The following is a 21,323-nucleotide window of genomic DNA, read 5'->3' on the forward strand; positions in this document are numbered from 1 at the left end:
TATTCAATAGTATGCCTCGACCAGGGGGGTGTGCGGGGTTAAGCTTTTGGCTCCTCATCTGACTCATCGTTCCATTCAACAAGAAGGTTCTGTTCCTAAAGATCATTCCTCAAGCTTAAGTAAAAACATAATAACATCTACAGACCTTGTGCAAGGTAGATTGTCCATCTCTTTTCTAAGCTTTCCCGAATTTTGATCTATTATCAAAAAGTAACACTTTTCTCTGGCCACAGAGTCCTCGCCGGTGTTTGTACTGAGTTTCATAACATGTTAAATCTCCCTCTTTGCTAACAGTCCATGACTTGAAGATCAATATTTCCCACTGCAACTGTCTTCATTTTTGCCTTGTTTTGTGCGACAACACAATTAAAATGGCATGTGAGCACCTTCAAAGGGAATGAGCTCATTTCACACCCTGACTTACAGTATAAGTGACTGCTCCAGCTGTGCAATTGAAATTAAAATTCTCTTTTTTTCACGTTCAGCCCTTGTGTATATGTGTGTGGCATTGGTGGTGGTTTTGGGGGTTCACATGTTTGGATGTGTTTGCGCTCATGGAAACATAACCTGGAACAATAACATAATCCACATGGAGTTTCTACTCAGCTTGTCTGTATTTGCAATGTTTAGCCTCTGGTTCTCACTACCATCTCATATGCCTGGAGGATTCTACAGTAATTATGTCAGTCCAGGAAACAATGAACTTGGTCATATTTGTGAGATATAAACATCACATATAGAAAACATGCACTATGATAATAAAAAAAAAACACATTGCTAAGAAGAGCTTCATGTGACAGCATCTAAAGCTGCCTTATATTGTGTTCCTCAGGAGTGCTGCCATTTGTGTTCCTCAGATTCAGATATGTTGTTTGCCCAAAATGACTACTGTTGCCCTCCAGGTTATACAAGAAGTGCGTGTCTACAAAATGATACTCTCATACAGTATGTGTTGACCAAAGCATATGATTACAACGACACATGGGAAAGCGCTAAAATATTTTATTGTTACTTATTTCATAATCAGTGTTAGTACAGCAGCAATACCTACAAAATATCAGGACTTTCTCACTCTTTTTCATCCATAGCACCATAATGCTTTCATTAACACTACACACTGTACATAAAAGTAAATATGATTCTCTAAACATCTTTGGATTATATGTAGCAAACATGCATTTTGTATCATTCAGCCAGAATGCCCTCTTTAGATTAAACATACTGTTTGCACTTCAAGTATGGATATGTAAAAAAAAACAATACACAAAAACAATTCACAAAAGTTACAAAATCTTTTGTTAATGGAAAAAATGAAACTGTTTAAAATTTCTACACATTTTATGGCACATAGTGCGTCAAGTAATCTTTTAATTTCTGATACAGACCTCATAGATCAATTGCCTATCAAAGATATAATGATAGCCAAAGTGTTTCTAGCTGCTCAGTGAGTTTCAACAAGTCGGCCTCTACAGTTCCATGAATAAGCATCCTACTCTGCTACTACAATACTTTGGATAAAGCTTAATTCCCATTCACTAGCCAGGTCTTGCTGCCATATATGCCTCTTGTAGTTTCAGTAGTTAATGCATTCTCAAAAGCAGAATGGATTGGGTGGATTAAGATCAGCGTGACCACTGTTTTACTGATGATTGTCACAGGCCATGAAATTATCTTCTTTTTAAAACCACTGGACACTCTGCAAACATGCTGATGTCTTTTCCGTGGTCATGCTGGCCATGCATAGCCATTCTACATTCCTCAAAGAGAGCAGTGGTGGTGGTGGTGGTGTTGTTTTTCATTATGTGGATTTGCCCTCTAAAAAGGTTGAAACCCAATCCACCCCAATGCTTTTCAGCACCTTCAAGCAAGATTGCTTCTTTTCCTTTGCTCTCTCTCTTTTGACTACATATGGAGAGCTGTTCTCATAGAATCTGGCAACCTTGTGGCTTGTGAATGGGGAGGAGTTTTCCGTGCACAGGAAAGCATCCACGACATAAAGCAGGCTTGTAATTACGCCGAGTCCAAATGTCAAACCTGGTCAGTAAAAATGGAGGCTCTGCAACAGCTGAATTTCAAATCCGATGTCAGTACCTTCCCTCTAGATGCGAGGTAATTTCAGTAGTAAAGTAAAGAGCACCGTGTACAATTCCATCGCAGGTTATTGGTTATAAAACACTAGACAATATACAGTAATATGAATCCTGTACCACACAGGACTCTATTAGTAGTAGTTGTAGCATTGTGAACATTGAATATATCTACATATACTTACAGAATAAATATGATCAAACATAAATAGTAGACAATACAATAAAATACATTTCATGGACATCCATGCTTGAGAGAGGTAGGGTGGCATGCACCTGGGAGCAGGGTTCACATCAGATGTGCTCTGGAAAAATAACCTGGAATAAATCTGGATTCACCCTTCTATTCCAATCTGAGAACGGAGCTCTTGACATCAGAAGTGTGTTTTAACCGGAACACTAAAGGCAGTGTGAAACGTGATGTGAGTATCCGTATTACTTCCCACAAAATAACGGAATATCCAAAGAATTCCAGAGGACGGATTATTAGCTGTCAGCCGGTGTGTTTGTCTTAACAAATTCCTAGAAAGGCACACAACCCAATCAACTGTACATAACCATGTCTGTCTGATTTTAGATTTTCCAGAGCACATCTTGATTTTCTCTGGAAAATCTGTCTGAAAGCATTATACAGCAGGTTGGTCAGGCAGTTTTCTCAGAGAGACCCACAGTAGCCATCGAACTCCAGTGAACTTTACTCTGACAACGAACAACGGAGGGCTCAAGACACTTCACCTTTGAGGTAAGGCAAGTCTGGAAAGTGGTTATGATAACTGTATACAGACACACAAATATACAGGCACCAATTACAGTAGACTGTAATTCTACTCTAAAGCGGATCAATCTATAGTAGAGCCATTGCGGGCTTTATCTTGAATAATAACTAGCTTGCATTCTTCAATTCTGTATCCTAACTGTAAGTGTACACTGAACTGTAAATTCATTTATATATTTATTTTTACTAATGTTACTTCAGGAGCTAGACCTATGTTCAGTACATCAAGATCTTTGCATGATCAGAAATATTATAGATTGAGACTTCATTTGAAGTGATGACCACACCCTACCTGTCAGTAGGTAAGTAGATGTAAGACATCTTCAAAGAAAGACAAGTTCAAAGAAAGTGTTGAACTGTCCATTCTTCCATACTAGAAAAATAAGTATCCCTTATGGAGTCTTGACCACTCCCCTACTATTATCTAAAGACACTATTCCATTGGTACAGCTTCAGATACACTGCATACACTGATTGATACAGTTGTGATAACCACATACATACATATGGATTCCCATTGTGGATGATGTATGGCAGTTCTAGAGACATTCTGTAGTTGGTTTGGTTTCTATTTTTCAAGAAAACTGTTAGAATAGGTTTCTCTTAGGGATTTTCTATTGCATCACCAAGAGTAACTGAAGAAGATAAGAAAACCCGACTTCATGACGTGACAGAGGACACTCCTCAGATTTGCACCGAGTCTTGACATCGCCCCACATACAGACCCATTAAGATGAGCCACCAGGTGAAACCAGAGCGGGTGGGCGAGCCAGACAGGAGAGATTTGCTGTCACAAAGCAGCACTGCGTCTGCTTTTTATATTCTGACACACGGACGCATTTGGTAACCATTAGAAGCATTAGAGAGGGGTTGCAAAAGGGGAAGTTGGCCCGTCATCAGAGTGAGCTGGCTCTGTCAAGGGAGGCGGGCGGGCTATCGCGGCTCACGGGTCCTCAGACTTCACAGTACCGTAGCTGCCGGGAGGAAGGAGAGATGGAGGAGGACGGGGGGGAGGGGGATGAAGGAGGGTGATGGGGAGTTCAAGTCAGACTGACGGGCTCACGGAGCCCCTGAAGAGTGGCATCTTGTGCTCGGCACTGCAGTGGGAATTAGAGTGAGAGGTCGCGCGCCCGCAAACCGGTCCTCACTGGACCTGGACGAGGAGGCCGGAGTGCGGGTGGGGGATGCACTTGCCGCAAAAACCGCCACAGCGGCCATAGATTCTGGTGCCGTCCTGTGCCAAAAACACGGTAAAAACCATGGGTGAGAATCCACGTTTGAGGAGAAAGCACAAAAACAAAACCTGTCATGGTGCTGATATTTAGTCAGTGGCAAAAAATCTTGAAGATGACTGAAATGTAAGACCAGACCAGACTAAACCAGAGCACAAACATTACTGAAAGGCATTCCACAATCTCTGGCACTTCAAATCAGCTCATGTGAACACAGTGAAACACTTACAAAGGAGTTTACTCATTAATGCCTAACATGATGTTGAGGGAAAAGACCACAGTCTTACCTCAGACCTATGCACCTTAACTGTGACATAGTTGCCCTGGGAGACCCATTTGGTTGTTTCGGCGACCTTCAGACCAGTTCCGGTGAGGTTTATACTAAACTGGCCCTGTGGAATCAGGAACACACAGGTTTTAAACCTCTGGGACAAACTTACTAATGAGGACGCCACAGATGTCAACAAAGCATCAAATACCGTATATTAGAGAGAGAAAACATGCACACACATGGCTCTATGTAAATAAGGCTCTGCCTCTGCCCACACATGCTTGAGATCTGTTCTCACGTTCCCCTCATAGTCAAGTTGTTGAGTGGGGAAGGGGCAAACTCAACTCTGACAGCTACAGCTCCATTTCAAACACTTCCTCAAGTCCCTGGGAAGCCGATCCGAAGTGCTTTCACAACTGTGCCCAACGAGTCTCATCGCACTTCTCTTCTCAAAGCTGTTGTGTCTACCCAGAGTGGGGCTCGGAGAGAGCTGTGGAGGCTCCACAGTCAGGACAAAAGCAAGCAACCCCCCCTGCGCATTAGGCTGAGCTGCTCCATGTTTGACACATGGGGAAACAGGATACAGTTATCCCTTGGGTAACCCCCCCCTGCGCATATGGTTTGAGTGGGGAAGAGAGGCTGTCTCACCTGGGGGCACTTGGCTGCGCTATAACAGTCTCCTGCTGTGGCGAAGGGCACAGGCCTACCCAGCACAGTCTGGGTGAACTGCAGGTCCGTGGCTGCAAAAGAAATACGGCCACATGTAAGAGCATGAAACAACTCTCTTTTTTTGTACACTGAGAATGAAACAATGGCTCAGGAATATACAGTAATAAAGTGAGACAGAAGAGAGGGAAGAGAAGCTCTAAGTAAAAGGGCAGTTAAGGGAAAAAATATGGACTGGAAACTAGTGTGGCAAGTACAGACAGAGATGCAGATTGGGGGGGGGGGGGGGTGTCAAACACCTGGGGCACCCGCAGCATCCCTGCACCCCTCTCTTCCTCCCTCCCTCTCTCTCTCCCTCTCTCTCTCCAGACAGTGGACTGCTTTACTGTAGAAGTCTTTGCCAAACAGGCTCCAGGCGGCTCGTCTGAACCGTGCCTTGAACTCATTACTCATCTTTCCTTTTTTCCATCCTTCTTTCGCTTTCTCTCTCTCTCTCTCTCTCTCTCTCTCTCTCTCTCTCTCTCTCTATGCTCTCTCTTTCAGCCCCAGCTCAATTGGGAGGCTGTAATGGGTACATATGCCATAAGGAGTATGATGTGTGTGTGTGTGTGTGTGTGTGTGTGACTGAGTATTTCCTGCTCTCTCTCTAAAAGTGGTTCCACTTGCCCTTCTCCGTGCAGAGTGGCCTTCCCACTCACAGCTAATCACTGTTAATCCCCCCCACGCGTCACATGTACGCTAACGCTAACGAAAGACACGCCGCGCCACAAGGGCCAAAGTGGGGCTGCCTCAGCTAATAAGCCATAATGGCTGCCAAGAGTTACATTTCATGGTCATTGTGTGTGTGTGTGTGTGTGTGTGTGTGTGTGTGTGTGTGTGTGTGTGTTTTGTGTGTGTGTGTGTGTGTGTGTGTCCATGTTTGCGACCATAACAGGCTTCCATGCCCAAGCCGCAGGTCTGAAAGCAGAGAGTGGCAGGAGAGATTGTGCATAATGCACCTGTTCATGTTTGGTCATGCCCATAGTTGAGCACTGGGGGCCTGGGCAAGGACACGGAGCAGGGGCGAGGAGGACGGGCAGCCAGCCGTGGGCATGGGCGGGGTGGAGCGGATGCCAGGGCAAACTCATTGTGTGGTGGCAGTTCCAGTAAGGTGCAGTAATGACTCACTTATGACGCGCATGGAGCTGATGTCCAGTCGCACCCTGCTGAAGAGCGTGTAGCCCGCGGCTGGGTAGTCGTTCCTGCACTGGCAGTCCTGCCGTCTGCTGCCGTTGAACGGACATTCAAAGGGGTTCTGGAGTCTGCCGGGGCACGTTAAGATGTCAGGGACGACAGCACAGACTATGATATGGACTTTAAACAGTCTGAACAATATGACACCATCATCAGTACCAATATCACTCAGTACTTCAACTTACATAGCAATGGACAAGGCAAGGTAAATGAGAACAATGCAATATATTGATGAAATGAAACAATTACGTAAACATACCTGTATGCATAGACCTCAGAGAAATTATCTGTCTGGCCACTGCGAAGTGTGATATACTCCTTGGGGAAACTGGTGTGCATTTCAGCGCAATATATCTAAAAAAAGAATGGTGTTCAGTAAGACTATGATGTATAGTATAGCAAACAAGGTATAATGTACGTGTGTATGTGCATCTTTGTGTATAGTGTTACTGAGATGTATTATCCACAAACCTGCAGTATCCTGGATTTGACTTTCAGGTAGTGTTCCCCATCCTTCCTCAAGCCTTCCCTCATCTGGACCTCTCGACATGTGGAGAACACCTCACCTAAGATGAGTCCAGAGACACAGCATGAGAATGGCATTCTGGCCTGCAACAATCCCAGTTCAGCACCAACTTTTGTTCACAGATGATATGGTTCACATTTTACAAAGTGATAACTACGAGATAGAAATACCCGTATTTTCCGGACTATAGTCACACTTTTTTTCATAGTTTGGCCGGTCCTGCGACTCAGGTGCAACATGTATATATTTATATAGTTTTTTCCTCTTCATGACACATTTTTTGACTGGTGCGACTTATAGTCGGAAAATACGGTACATAATCTGCAGTATGGGAAGTGTGCAGACTCATGGTTCTCCTGTCTCTGTGTGTGTGTGTGTGTGTGTGTGTGTGTTTGTTTGTCTGTGTGTGTGTCTGTGTGGTGTGTGTGTGTGTGTGTGTGTGTGTGTGTGTGTGTGTGTGTGTGTGTGTGTGTGTGTGTGTGTGTGTGTGCGTGTCTGTGTGTGTGTGGGTGTGTGTATGTGTGTGTGTGTGTGTCTGTGTGTGTGTGTATGTGTGTGTGGTGTGTGTGTGTGTGTGTGAGCGTGTCGTCTGTATGCACGTGCACATGCTGATGATTAAGTGTTTTTATGTGTGTGCTCCCCCATGTTCCCTTAACAGAGGAAATATCAGTTTATTTATCTCCCTCCTCCTGCACTGTTATTTCTGCGTGGTTCATGGAGAGATCGATCCCTTTCGTTTTCTGATTGGCAATAATACTTTGTTTTGCCGAGGCTGCCACAGCCTGAGCATATCAGTTTAATTTTGCCCACGCTTGACTTGGCAGGAGAAATTAGGGCCCAATGCTCCAGTGGATTCCCTGAGCTGTGTCTAAACATCCCGAAAACGTGGGGAGCGAGCTCGCGAACCTTGGCTCACTGCCGTCTCCTCGCCGGGGGTCAAAAGTGAAGGCCGCCCAAACAGATTCTGCGAGAGTGGCCCTGCGATCCTCTCACTGTTATCAGACCTTTGACCCGGAGGATAGGGGAGGTGGGGGTGGTATTTATGGCTTCAAAGCTTACTTGCCCTGGACGGGGAGGGGGGGGTGATGGTGAGGGGGGAGTCGAAGCTTAAATTACACTCAACGTGCTAACATCCAAAAATACGCTGACTTCCTCCAAACTACATGCGTTCCTGGGCTGGCGTCCCTGCGCAGCCAATTTAGTTCCATTACAAAAGGACATTCCTTAATGCACAAAGACAAAAAAAACTTTGCAACAGCTGACACAGGCCGATCTATGCTACGGTGTGTGTACTTCAGAGAGCAGCCAGGAAAAGAGTATAAGTATATATACTCTTTTGATCCCGTGAGGGAAATTTGGTCTCTGCATTTATTCCCAATCCGTGAATTAGTGAAACACACTCAGCACACAGTGAACACACAGTGAGGTGAGGCACACACTAATCCCGACGCAGTGAGCTGCCTGCTACAGCGGCGCTCGGGGAGCAGCGAGGGGTTAGGTGCCTTGCTCAAGGGCACTTCAGCCGTTCCTACTGGTCGGGGTTCGAACCGGCAACCCTCCGGTTACAAGTCCGAAGCGTTAACCAGTAGGCGACGGCTGCCCCAAAGAAAAAGCGCTGGCGCACTCGTGCGGGGCTTGGAGTGGAGCGGAAGTGGTGTGGTGTGCAACGAGCTCTCCGTGTGGGGCTCACATTCTTTCAGGCGGCAGGCGGCCCTGGACTCGGGCCTCTCCGAGGGACTGCAGGCTTTGGAGGGGAGGTGTTTGGTGGTCAGGCATTCCACCCGCCGCTCCATCACCCCAGCGCCGCACGTCTGAGAGCACTGCAAGGTAACAAGAGAGAGAGAGACAGAGAGAGAGAGAGAGAGAGAGAGAGAGAGAGAGAGAGAGAGAGAGAGAGAGAGAAAGAAACATCATTCTTACATTCATTGTAGATTGGCATAGAAGATTTGACTTTGAACAAGAATATCCCAAACATGCCTGCACTGCAATAGACCGTAACCAAACACTTCTAACCCTGTGTCATGGTCAGGCAACACCAATTTGCTGTTTAAAAACATGCATTAAAATTCAATAAACAAATTAGACTGCAGTGACTGAAACTAAACGCCTGAACCCATGACTGACACTCATATACCAATGTACCTTGCTCCATGGGCCAACTTTCCAGTGAGGGGTGGCCGGACACTCCCTGATCTGGCACTGCTGGGTGTCCAGAGGCCTGGACCCTGGGCACTGGGTGTGGGCAGAGAGAGCCTGGGCAGTGTAGGGGTGTGGGTCGGCAGAGGAGGACACTGCGGAACAGGACACCATCCTCCGCTGGTACCCAACGCCACAGCTGGCTGAGCACTGCAATAGACACGGACACACTGAACTGACCGCCTGAATACAAGACGCAGCTCATAAATGACCTCCACATTTCAATGTCTTAAATAGGTTCTTCTTGTGGATTCATAGCTCCAGAAGTGCAAGAGTACACACGTATTAGATCAGGTCGATATTTATATGGGAGAGCTCTGTAGAGGTCCAGTGACGCTGGACTGGAGTGTTTGGCTGACCTGTGTCCACGCTCCCGTCATCCACATGTACTGGCAGGGGGACCGGTGACAGGGCTGGTGCAATGGGGGCTTTGTGGAGGGGTCACACATGCTGTTGTGGCCAGGGTTCATCCTTGTGTCCACACACAAGATGTTTCTGCTCCTCATCCCCTTGCCACATGTTGTATTGCACTGGATGGGAAACACAGAGACAAAACATACTAAGCAACAGTTATGTACAACCTGGTCTGAATCACAAGCTTCCCTGAGCAAAGATGACAACACCAGGAAGCATATGAGGCACATCAACAATATACAGTATGTGGATGTGTATGGATGATCTGCAGTAGCAATACATGACCACAGGGGGCAGTGCAGCATTATTTGTAAGCCATGGCTTCTTAAGCTGTCAGGTGAGGACATTTAAAGAATGAGAAGTAGAACGATAGGATGAGGACGATATACATTTATCAGAAGTACTGTTGTTGGTATTGTTGCTTATAAATTCACACCTAAGTGCATGTTCCACCTGATGCTTTTCTTAAAGCTCTGATTCTTCTGATTTCTTATTAATATATAAGTATAAGTATATATATTCTTTTGATCCCGTGAGGGAAATTTGGTCTCTGCATTTATCCCAATCCGTGAATTAGTGAAACACACTCAGCACACAGTGAACACACAGTGAGGTGAAGCACACACTAATCCCGGCGCAGTGAGCTGCCTGCAACAACAGCGGCGCTCGGGGAGCAGTGAGGGGTTAGGTGCCTTGCTCAAGGGCACTTCAGCCGTTCCTACTGGTCAGGGTTCAAACCGGCAAACCTCCGGTTACAAGTCCGAATCGCTAACCAGTAGGCCACGGCTGCCCCTCAAAAGATGCATAAAAGCACCTGATGCACGATTGTGTGTCTATTGGCATCTCACCCCACAAACAGCTCTGGTAGAATACTGAGCCAGACGCTTGGGGGAGAGTTGCACATCAAAACAGACACAACTCATTAGAAGTCCCTAAATGGAGCTCCTCTTGTGTGTCCTCTGTCCCGAAGACACAGCTGAGACAAACACACAAGATGAAGAGGGAGGGAAAGAAAAGACTCCCGGGGCTCGCTGACATCACCCCATTCACAATCTAGGACAGATACTTATCAGTGCTTTGAGCTCCTCTTCTGTGATGTAGCACATAATGATGTTATCGTTTAAGCCCACAGCTCTGATCCAGGGAGAACTAACCCTCTTCCTTGCATCTAATAGTTCAGCCGTCTCTCTCTCTCTCTCTCTCTCTCTGTTTCTCTCTCCTCTTCTATTCTCTTCTTCTACCCAGTGGGGGTCTCTGGGAACACTGGCAATAACTATACTTAATGGCACAATTAAAAGTTCTCAGCCCCAAACACAGCTAATGACTGATATCAGTTAAGTGTGCACAGTAGGCCCTGTGGTCTGGCAATTAATGAATGAACAAAATTACGATCCGAGCGATAAAACTAAACGGCGCTTCAGGATGAGCGGGCAGGAATGCTGTGGCTTCACAAAAATGTTCCAGATAGTCGTCTCGTTACCACATGTGGCCGCATGGGTTAAAGCTGCGCTGACATCGCTTTCAAGCTAACGCATCTGCATGAAAGACAGGATACAGATCCACCGGCACGCCAGGCTGGAGAGGATAGCGAGAGAGCACGGCGCACGTTTCCCACTGGCTGCTATTCAAACCTCAGGGCAGGCCAGACAAAACAAGAGCCAGCCAACAGAGCGGGGTGAGTGCACAAGGGCTGTCTGATGCCCGACGGGGAGGAAATCCTCAAAGCTGAGTCGAGGACTGAAGTGGCGTTCTCGGAATACTCACATCGTGCCACTCCTCGGCGGCCCACATGTAGTGGTGGCAGTCTGGGGAGAGGCAGGGCTGGGTAGTGGCAGGCCGCAGGCGGACGTCACACAGCTCCTCAGAGACTCTTCCGGAGGCCTTTAGTCGGCAGTACACCTCTCTGCTCTGGACTCCGATTCCACAAGTGACAGAACACTGGGAGGATACACATACACACACACACACACACACACACACACACACACACACAGACACAGAGGGAGGTTGTGAGACATTTTTCATGAAGAGAAACAACTGACCTGTCAATGAACTGGTGATGAAATATATGGCAAGCTTTTATGTAAGACTACAGTGTGAATAGTTGTAGCACTATTTGGGATGCAATTTCTAGTAGTATTTTCTTATTCACTTTGAACTACATACTTACAATACAAAAAACAATCCCTACATACATACAAAAAACAATCCCCTTATTTAGTCTTCTAAAAGGGACTCAACTAACACAAAAAAGCAATGTTGGTAAACAACCTAAGCTATGATCTCTATATCTTCTCAAACATGGCTGGCATGTATTGTCTGGTGAAGTCTAACCGTCAGTTCAAACACAGGTATATCATATCTTCAATCTCTTTGAAGTTGTTTTTTATAATTATGCTTGCACTGCTCCCATCAGTGTCTACCTGATTAAACCCTCGCTGGCTTTAGGAACAGTGGAACACTCCCCACAACATATGGCACATCCTCAGGCAAGACTGTAGAAATATGCTTGGCAAAAAGTGAGGTAATTGCATGCAGATGTTTTTCACATGATTTTACATCTTATGCACTTCAACTTGCTTCAAGTTGCGGTTGATCTGGTATTTAGTTTGGACCAAACACAAAGAATATCAAGGGGGAAATCTGACCTTGGCTCAGCATCAAATCAAAGGGTTTTAACATGACATCAAATAACATGTAGTAATGACGTGGGGTTAAATACTGTATGAAGTAGAGAATGCTATATTGAATGCATAAACCATGATTTATGACACTGACTGTTGTTTTAGACTCTCATGAAGCCCCTCCTTTTTGAACAAACACACTGATAACATGTTTCAGGGTCATGCCATTGGAAAGTGGCGGTACACATTATTTGACAGTTTTATTTTCTGCTGGGGAGTCTGAAGCCTGCTGCATGTGTTTGGGCTACATGGTACTAGGGGAGGGCTAGGCTGTGTTTGGCTCCTCTGAGATGACGAGATTGGTGGGGGTAGCAGGGGGAAGATTGTGTTGCCTGAGACATTACTAGATAGACTCCTCAGCCTCACTGGGTCTCAGGAGAGAAAAGGGGTCGAGAAGACACCTCTTGTCTGAGTGGCTGCTGCAAGGGCCTTACAGTGGGCTCTGAGGTTTTCTAAAGTTGTCACAGGCATGGATGTTAAGATATAAAACATGTCTTTATGCTCTACTTGTGGATTTCATGGTTTACGTTGGTATGTGGAGGGAGGTGATTGCTTCCAGACGGGCAGAGTGGTGAGTGAGAGGCCCCCGCTGGTGATATAGACCAAGAAAGAGAGAAAGACAGAGAGACTGAGTGAGAGTGTGAGACAGAGAGAGAGAGAGAGAGAGAGAGAGAGAGAGAAAATGAGAGTGAGAGAGATTGTGACCTCAGGAAGGTAATGAAAGGTACACTCGCACACCCAAAAAGGATTTCACAGACATGCTTCAGGAACAGGTATGGTCCCACTGAACTACACCTTACTTCAACCTAGGCTCAAACCACCCACACGTTGCCTTCTCTTAATTGGCCTGAGGTTGCAAACAGCAGTGTGCACACGGATGCCTAATCCAGAGATCCTGATAGATTTTGGGTCCCTGAGGCGAATTGCCTCTCGATGGCGGATGTCTTAAGTGTGTGGTCGGCTCTGTCCTGACTCTGACCTTTCCCCTCAACGTGGCCTACTGGCCCCTAACGGGTCTGACTACAGCGTGAAGAGCTAGCCTGCTGTGATCTCCAAGGGCAGCACTTCTTGCACTCATTCAGGATTTCTTGCCAGTGGGGATAAACACATCTATCTGAGATCTCAGCATTCTGAGAATTTCTTGGCTGTTGACAGTCAGTGGTGAATTTCAACATTTGAGTTTGAAACACCCTTGTAAGAAAATCTATTGTTGGTTTTGTGTCATGCAAAAACCTATCTTTAAACCTTAAAGGAACCGTATGTAAGAAATGTATTTCAATTAATCATAAAATGGCCCTGATATGTCACTAGACATTAAGAAATCATGTTCATTTCAAATACTTATATCACTGACAACAGTAGTCTGGCCAGGATATTGTCATTTAAAAAGTGAAGTTGCAGCCCTTAACTGATGTTGATGTTGTCATGTTGTGTTTTGGCCTGATGCGCCACCCTCCACCTATCTACTAATCACGAAGTCAGTAGTATTTCGGCATCCGGGTTGCCAGCTCTGCCAGTCAGGGGGGAGGGGGAGGGGGAGGGGATACACCGCTCTACAGTAATTTGAAAGTGATTGCAGTACCAGTTTTGGCCACAATCTTACATACGGTTCCTTTAAATAAATTAGTTCCAAAGTGGGCCCAATTTATGGAGCATTATGGTTAACTGCTCTTTCACATTCTGAATTCTAAGAATGAATTAGACATTACATTTTCCACATTCTGAATGGATTGCTTCAGGGAATGTGGAATTATTTCTGTGAACTCATTTTGTTATAAGAATTGTATAAAAAATGTAATGCAAAACAACGCTCGCCCTCTCCTGGCCCAGATAACACTAGAGAAACAAACTTGGCAGGTTATTAGAGGAACCCTCCTTAGAGACTTACATGTGCGCACTCCCAAAATATTTGGACACTAAGATACACAAATCAAGTGCACTGTGTAAAAGGCAATGTAAACCTTGTCTGTAATGTTTAATTCAAGTTTGCGGAGGAATAGCTATGTGCACAATGACCCAAACATATCTGTCGGACATCTGGGGCGTGATGACCCACTTGGACAGGCAAAGCTCCAGCTGCTAGCGATAGCCGCAGAGCTAGCTGGTATTTTGGAGCGAAGCTGCGGGGAATGCATACCTCCCTCCACCTGTTGGCTTTCCAGCTGGGACATGCCCCAGCCCTGCAAGCCTTCTCAGACCTGGGTTGTGACAGGTGACTGCAGTGCTCGTCCTCTATCTGGGTGAGGTTCTGCTGTACACAGACGATGTCTCGCTGCTTGGTCCCTCTGCCGCAGGTCACAGAGCACTAGAGGGGAAGCCAAAATATCAACTTCAGTTAAATCTCTAACATCAATCACAGTGACAATCCACATAGATGGGGTTTTAAAATGGACTACAGTAGAGCTTCATGTTACTCAAACACACATTAATAAAAAGTAAATCAACTGCTTGTCCATTGAGAATACTTCAACGCCCAATGGTGTTTTAAGCCCCCAACGTCGTCTTCCAGGCAGCGCTGCCACCGTTGACTTAAAGGCACCTAATCCTAAACCTAACCCTAACCTTAAAACATGCCTAACCCTGGCGCCTTCCAGGCAGCGCTGCCTTGAAGACAATGTTGGGGGCTTAAAACACCAAGAAGCTACTTGAAACTCATGATGTTAGCCAGTCATTCAAAACTGCACATGAAGCACAAGCGCTTGTACATCTTGCAGCCATCCACATCAAAGAGTTACCTGTGACCTCTGAAATGATCACCTTTTACTTTGCCAGCAGCAACATACATCAACCAAACACTTTCAGTTGGCCTAATTATGACAACCAAAAATGAACTGATGCCCCAGTAGTTGTCTCCAGAGTTGAAATGCTTAAGGTACAGTAAAGATCTAAATCAGAGGGAAGGTGGATTCCGAGACTAAAACCTTGAAGCATAGATAACCCTCAGCCATCATCTGGTTTCAATAAGGGCCAATAATACTTTCAAGGAAAAGCTACAGAGAAGGTAGGAGCGGAGGTAGAGATAGAGAGAAAAAGGCTAAGAGAGAAAAAGAGGGAGAGATAGATAAAAAGAGCAGAGACCCCAATGGGAGACATAGTAAATGAAAATATTCTAGACTTTTCCATCTTTTTGATCCCAGACAGCAATTAGGGCCCAGCTATTCCTGCTCAACCATGGCGGCCCTGACAAAGCCACACCAAAACAGTCTACATGGAATATGGAGGATGTGTATGGCTGGCATATTTTCCAGTCCAGATAATAAGCATAATATATCTTTGTTAATCAATTATGACATCAGAACATTACATAAGACTAAACAGATGCATTTTCCCTCTGGCCTCATTGTGAGATCTTGGTGGTCTTAGCCAATCCTAATGATTATTTGAAACCATCACTACATTTTCTATAATTACAGTTCACGGTCTTCCCTGATTCATTCTCCTCCCTCCAATTGGCGGTCAGTATTCCAATAAACAAAATTGCACCATTTAAAATACAGGACTGGATTATCTATTTACCCCTAAGTAGATTGGATGCTAAATGCAATAAAAGGCAAGTTTGTGCGAGACTCCCACTCAACACTATGCCGTGTTCGAAGCAGCTATTTCAGCCTTCTCAAACAGACAACATGCTTTCATTTCCTTACAGAGCAGCAGAGTTGCGGTATCATACAAGCAGTAATTACAGAGGCATTTTAAACATAGGGGCTGTGTCAGCTGATACTACACTTCAAAGGGACACTGTGATAAGTGAGTGATCCCCAACACGCCAGGCACACAGCAAGAAAGCTCTTCTGATTGCACACTCTCTGCTCCCCTTCACCACAGATACAGCTGAGACAAGCAAACATGTTGATAGGGGTTTGGTAGAGGTAAGCTCCTCCTCAATACCGTAAAAGAGAGAAGGGGGAAGGAAGAGAGAAAGAGCAAGAAAGAGAAAGAGAGAGAGAAAGAGAGGGGGGAGAGAGAGAAGAGGAAAAAAGAGAGGGAAAAAAGGAAATCACAGCCATACAGGCAGTGCTCCTCGACCAAGCCCTATCTGCAGCTCAGCGGTGGGAGAGGACGTTATATGCCTGTCTGCTCCTCCCTCTCTCGAAAGGGTCCCATCTGTCAGCCATTAGTGCACCAGGGGCTGCTAGTGGAGAAGCTGGCAGAGCGTGTGGGACCAGGGGACAGCTTCACCTCCAGGTGCAAGGCACAGAGGATGAGGGCAAGGGCAGCCACCTCCGCTCCACTCACACACATGGCACGCATGGAGCCATGCTCACAACTCTGGAAGGTAGGTGAAGTGCACTTTCACTAAAATATAAAACCAGCACTGTACTATACTGGATATCAAAGTTATCTAGGTGTGCTCGCTTGTGTTTGCAATTTAAATAATACATTTAGATTTGGTATGGGAAGTTATATTGTTACATTCTTAGTGATATGTTGCAGCTGTTGATGTCTGTGCCTCAAACCACAAATAGACATGACTTAATGTCGGTCAACTGAGAATGAAAGTAATGTAAAATGCAATGATGGTAATTTCCATTAGAATTCAAACGATGTTTCATGTCTGATTACATGTGTTGAAATGTTTGTGAGTGCTTGGAAGGTAATGCTGTAGTTTTGCATGTCTGTGTATTTGTTGCTATGTACTACACCAGACTCAGTAGGGCTCTCTGAGGGTAAAGAGGCACCATTTGGGAACATGAAAGACATGCCAAGTTGTACAAAAAAAAACTGAGCAGTCATGTAATTCTAATACACTGTCCCAAGGGAAAAGCCTTTCTTTGGAGATGGTGTCGCCCTCCCAAGTTGTAGCAAGAATGTATTCCACATGACTAGGTGGGTTAAGTCTGGTATAAGCCAAAGATAGTCATCTGGAAATAATGTATATTACTGGATAAGGAATTCTTGATGAAACAAAGTGTTTTTGTTCGTACATGCCAAAATGGCAATCTGTATACAAAGAATGCTTGTGGTTTTGTTTGTACATGATGAATTAACAGTTAACAGTTATTCCGAGGAATATCAGTATGCAGCTTTTCAGTGATTCAAAATTATGCCTTACAGTGAATGCCAAAAAGAACGCCATCATTTCTGATTGTGTATATAGGAGAGTCAGAGTTATTTGTAAATACATGATTTGCTTTTGAATATATGTGGTACTTACAGTCGAACATAAGAGAAACGTTAAGTTTACAAGGGCTCTACCAAGGGTGGTATGAATGTATGTCTTAAACTGTGGAGGCTTGTTTTTCATCAACTGCTTCATAGAGGTTTTCCTTTGTGCAGGGAATCCTGACTGCAGGCTAAAGAGGATCCAGTTCCCTGCACTATGTCTTTGACTATCCAAGCGGTAAGCCAGAGGGCCAAAGCATGATGAGACCAGACTTGTCAATAACCAACCAGCAAAGGTAACTTGCTCTGCACAGTGATCAGTCCACAGTAACTAATTATAAGACACAGCACATAACTATGCTGTTGTTTTTGAATATTGGAATTTGTTAAGAATCTTAATTACATGGAAGTTAAACCAATTTTTACACATTTCAAAGACCGAAATGCCGAAACACATCCTCTAAATGTTTGGACATGACCTGTTTCCGCCAAGTCGTTTACATGGTAAATATGCTATACATTCACCATTTTGTGTCGTTCCATTGCTTTGGTGCAAGTTCAAACTCTTTGAGGTTTGATTCAGAGTAAAGGGCCGTTCACACCAGGAACGATAACTATAAAAAATATCGCTCTCGTTAATATGAATGACGACGTTCACACATAAACTATAACGATGACGACATGAAGAACAATATCATTGGGGATCACTTTCAGAGCCATTTTGAGAATGATAAAAAGCTAACAGCCAATCAGAACCCATCACATTTTAGCCATCACTAACACAAGGAGATACTTTGCTTATCGTTGGTCAGTGTGGACGCTTTTATTGTAATGGATATAGTTATCGTTTTAGTTATCATTTCTGGTGTGAACGGCCCTTAAGGATGGTAGATGCAACTGATCATTCTAATGCATATAAATGTTATTTAGAATAGGAAAAAAATGTGCAAAGAGTAAAATAGTAAACTTACAGTATATAAATGTGAAACCGTTTTATCCTGACAAAGAAATACTGCCTAAACTACTTCACATGTCCAAATAAACACCATTTCCATATGAATATGTGAATGCCAAGCTTGAATTCAGACCACACCACGCAGGGCAGACAGAGCAAAGGGTCTTATAATACCGAGCATATGTGTTCCCATGCTGCATAGCCTTTTCAAAAAAGCCCAGCACTGACCTGCGGCCAATCCAAACTCAAGAGTTGTATGAAGACAGTCCAGAATATTACACCTCTCACTACCAAACACACGCTATACATGTGCTTATCACATGGCAACTATCTGAGCTCAGAAGGGGGTAATCTTCATATTTTGTTCATATTTGTAAGACAAACTGATAAGGGGTGACATTTTCCAGGGAGAGTCGGCATCATTTTGCCGTAGGCTGTTTGAAAATGAGCTATGAGTCTAGTTGAAACATGCTCCTTGCTAACTGACACAATAGAGTGTCACAAAAAAGGGGGATTACAGAAGAGGATGGGAAGATATGCATGTGTCTGTTTTTCCTCTCTCTCTCTCTCTCTGTGTCAAGGTCCTTTTTTCGCAGGGGAGAGAAGTCAAAACAACACATGCTGTCGACGTGGGAACAGCTGGTAAGAGTGAGCAGTGGAATGCCGGAGGCCGGGCTGCAGATCAATCATCTGCCAGGGTGAAAATAACCACCCTGACCTGATCACCACGCAAAAGAGAGCGACCTCCTCAACCCATCTTACACTAAGACACCTTTCACGCAAAATGTATGGTAAACTCGTAACCACATACAGTTATGAAGACATCTAGATGTTCATTGTCAATGGAATTATATCAAGGACACCTTTTACATACTTTACATATACATATTCTAAAGAGAACAGGGTATGTGGTCACTGGTGTTACATAGATTATATAGACGCAGGCTGTGGTTCTCAAAAATCAGTGTCCAGGCAGCTGAGGAAGTAAGGCCATAATTTTGCTATTGCTGCTCTCTGAGAAAGTATGGCAGCCAAATAAACACTGCTAAGACAGCCTATAGTTTCCTGTGCAGAGTTTTCTCTGTATGCTAACACCACTCAGCAAAAGATAAACTGTGCAGCCATAAGTCAACACCAAACAACACAACTTGGACCTACTCACCTCAAAAGCTCATCTGGAACTTATTTTTAACTTTTCCGCCCTATGCATTACAAAATTCTCTTAGGTATACAATAAGCACACCTTAGTTGGCTATAGAAAGAATGAGACAGCTTGGGCACTGGCTAGACAGCATAGCTTGGTTACATTCTAATAATAATAACATAAATTTCCCCTAGTATATCATAATCAATCTCACCATACTTACGGTGATCAGATTTCTTCAGATTTGTTCAATACTTTCAAGCTTTAGGCTACGTTTTTATAAACGGACCTTTCACCCTCTCTGTTTCAAAAATAACATTGTGCACACCTGTCTGTTTTCTATGGAAGCCCGTTTGCGCCACATAAAAAAAAAATTCGGATCTATTATATCCCATTATTGTGAGATACTATGTCATTATTGTGAGATAGTATCTCGTTATTGTGAGATACTATCTCACAATAACGAGATAGTATCTCATACTATCTCACAATAACGAGATACTATCTCAGAATAATGAGATACTATCTCACAATAATGAGATACCTATCTCACAATAATGAGAAACTATCTCACAATAACGAGATACTATCTCACAATAATGAGATACTATGTCAGAATAACGAGATAGTATCTCACAATAACGAGATACTCTTTCAGAATAATGAGATATCATAGATCAGATTTAAAAAAAAAAAAAAAAAAAAAAAAAAAATCTGATCTATGATATCTCATTATTGTGAGATACTATCTCATTATTCTGACATAGTATCTCATTATTGTGAGATAGTATCTCGTTATTGTGAGATAGTATCTCATTATTCTGACATAGTATCTCGTTATTGTGAGATAGTATCTCATTATTGTGAGATAGTATCTCATTATTCTGAGATAGTATCTCGTTATTGTGAGATAGTATCTCATTATTGTGAGATACTATCTCGTTATTGTGAGATAGTATCTCACAATAACGAGATACTATCTCACAATAATGACATAGTATCTCACAATAATGAGATATAATAGATCAGAATTTTTTTTTATGTGGCGCAAACGGGCTTCCATAGTTTTCAGAAAACTTTTCGTTTACACTAACCTGTGTATATGTCGTCAAGAGCATGCCAAACCTGTAGGTGGCAGTGTAACGAGAAGCTCAAGCCCACATTAGTCAATCAGAATCCCGAAAATAGCAAATGCAAACAGACAAAAAGAGTTTGCACCAACATAAATGCGACTGCTACTCTGAATGCATCCACGATCACCATAGCTAAATGAAAATGTAAACATAGATTGCACTTTTGGCTCAGGTGCAAGTTCTGGTGCATACTGAGATGTTGGTTGCCTAAACCTCCATTTTTGTCAGTTTACATGCAAACGTGCAACCAAAGTTTTCCAAAATCTCCACTCTGGCTGGAGTTATTAGAATCATTTTCAGAGGCAAATTATCCAAAATAACCATGTACGTGTAAACGGAGTCTCAGCCTCCACTTAAGAGTACCTGGTTAACATCCAGGGACATTGGTATCAAAGACAAGGTTGTGTGAGAGGGCCCCAAATTCTCATTCAAGGGTTTGCTGACTTTCAACACCTGCTCTGCATGTCTCTCATTAACGCATTCCTGCTAGCTGAGTGTCCTGTGTTTGCATTACTCCGTTTAATGGAGACATTAGAAGGTGATGTTGTTCTACGTTGCAGTGTTAGATGCTGCATTTACTGAGGCAGGCCCAGGGGCAATAAGCTCGCTCTTTAGTGAGCACAGGTGCAGGCAACCAGGGGCGCCTTAATACCACCCGAAGCCCCTGGGCTATGTTTTTTAAGGCCCCCCCTCCCCTCCCCCACCGCAAATATTAATTATGATTAAATTATACCCGGCCCGCGATCTGACCCGACACATAGCGTGCGCTTTTGGTTAATAACATGCAGTGTAGCCTATCCTATCATTATTCAGCCTATGTAAAACCTTTACCTAAGGAACAGAAAGCCCTCTAATCACGTCCGCCTACCCATGACCTCGCTTATCAAAAAGGCTAGCCTACTGC

At 44.1% G+C, this 21,323-nt stretch overlaps 1 protein-coding gene and 1 long non-coding RNA gene across 2 annotated transcripts in view; one reads left to right on the forward strand and one right to left on the reverse strand.

The window, feature by feature from the left end:
- Positions 1–4,006: 4,006 nt before the first annotated feature.
- The window catches only part of LOC143103954 (A disintegrin and metalloproteinase with thrombospondin motifs 20), an 88,139-nt gene continuing 70,822 nt past the window's right edge, over positions 4,007–21,323 (reverse strand). The window contains exons 29-38 of the mRNA XM_076267844.1: positions 14,222–14,389; positions 11,165–11,338; positions 9,346–9,516; positions 8,481–8,610; positions 6,736–6,830; positions 6,524–6,618; positions 6,199–6,332; positions 5,014–5,105; positions 4,382–4,486; positions 4,007–4,096 (exon numbers count right to left, since the gene is read on the reverse strand). Of these exons, the coding sequence (XP_076123959.1) occupies positions 4,007–4,096; positions 4,382–4,486; positions 5,014–5,105; positions 6,199–6,332; positions 6,524–6,618; positions 6,736–6,830; positions 8,481–8,610; positions 9,346–9,516; positions 11,165–11,338; positions 14,222–14,389 (1,254 nt within the window). The remainder of the gene's footprint in view (positions 4,097–4,381; positions 4,487–5,013; positions 5,106–6,198; positions 6,333–6,523; positions 6,619–6,735; positions 6,831–8,480; positions 8,611–9,345; positions 9,517–11,164; positions 11,339–14,221; positions 14,390–21,323) is intronic.
- LOC143103962 (uncharacterized) lies at positions 16,087–19,644 on the forward strand. Its single transcript, XR_012982967.1, has 3 exons — positions 16,087–16,360; positions 17,362–17,483; positions 17,625–19,644. It is a non-coding gene; the product is annotated as an uncharacterized LOC143103962 (long non-coding RNA).

The sequence above is a fragment of the Alosa pseudoharengus genome, unplaced genomic scaffold, assembly GCF_046254945.1.
Source record: "Alosa pseudoharengus isolate Yale_2024_CS ecotype anadromous, Long Island Sound unplaced genomic scaffold, YU_APseudo_1.1 YU_APseudo_1.1_scf_10, whole genome shotgun sequence".
Lineage (NCBI taxonomy): Eukaryota > Metazoa > Chordata > Actinopteri > Clupeiformes > Clupeidae > Alosa > Alosa pseudoharengus.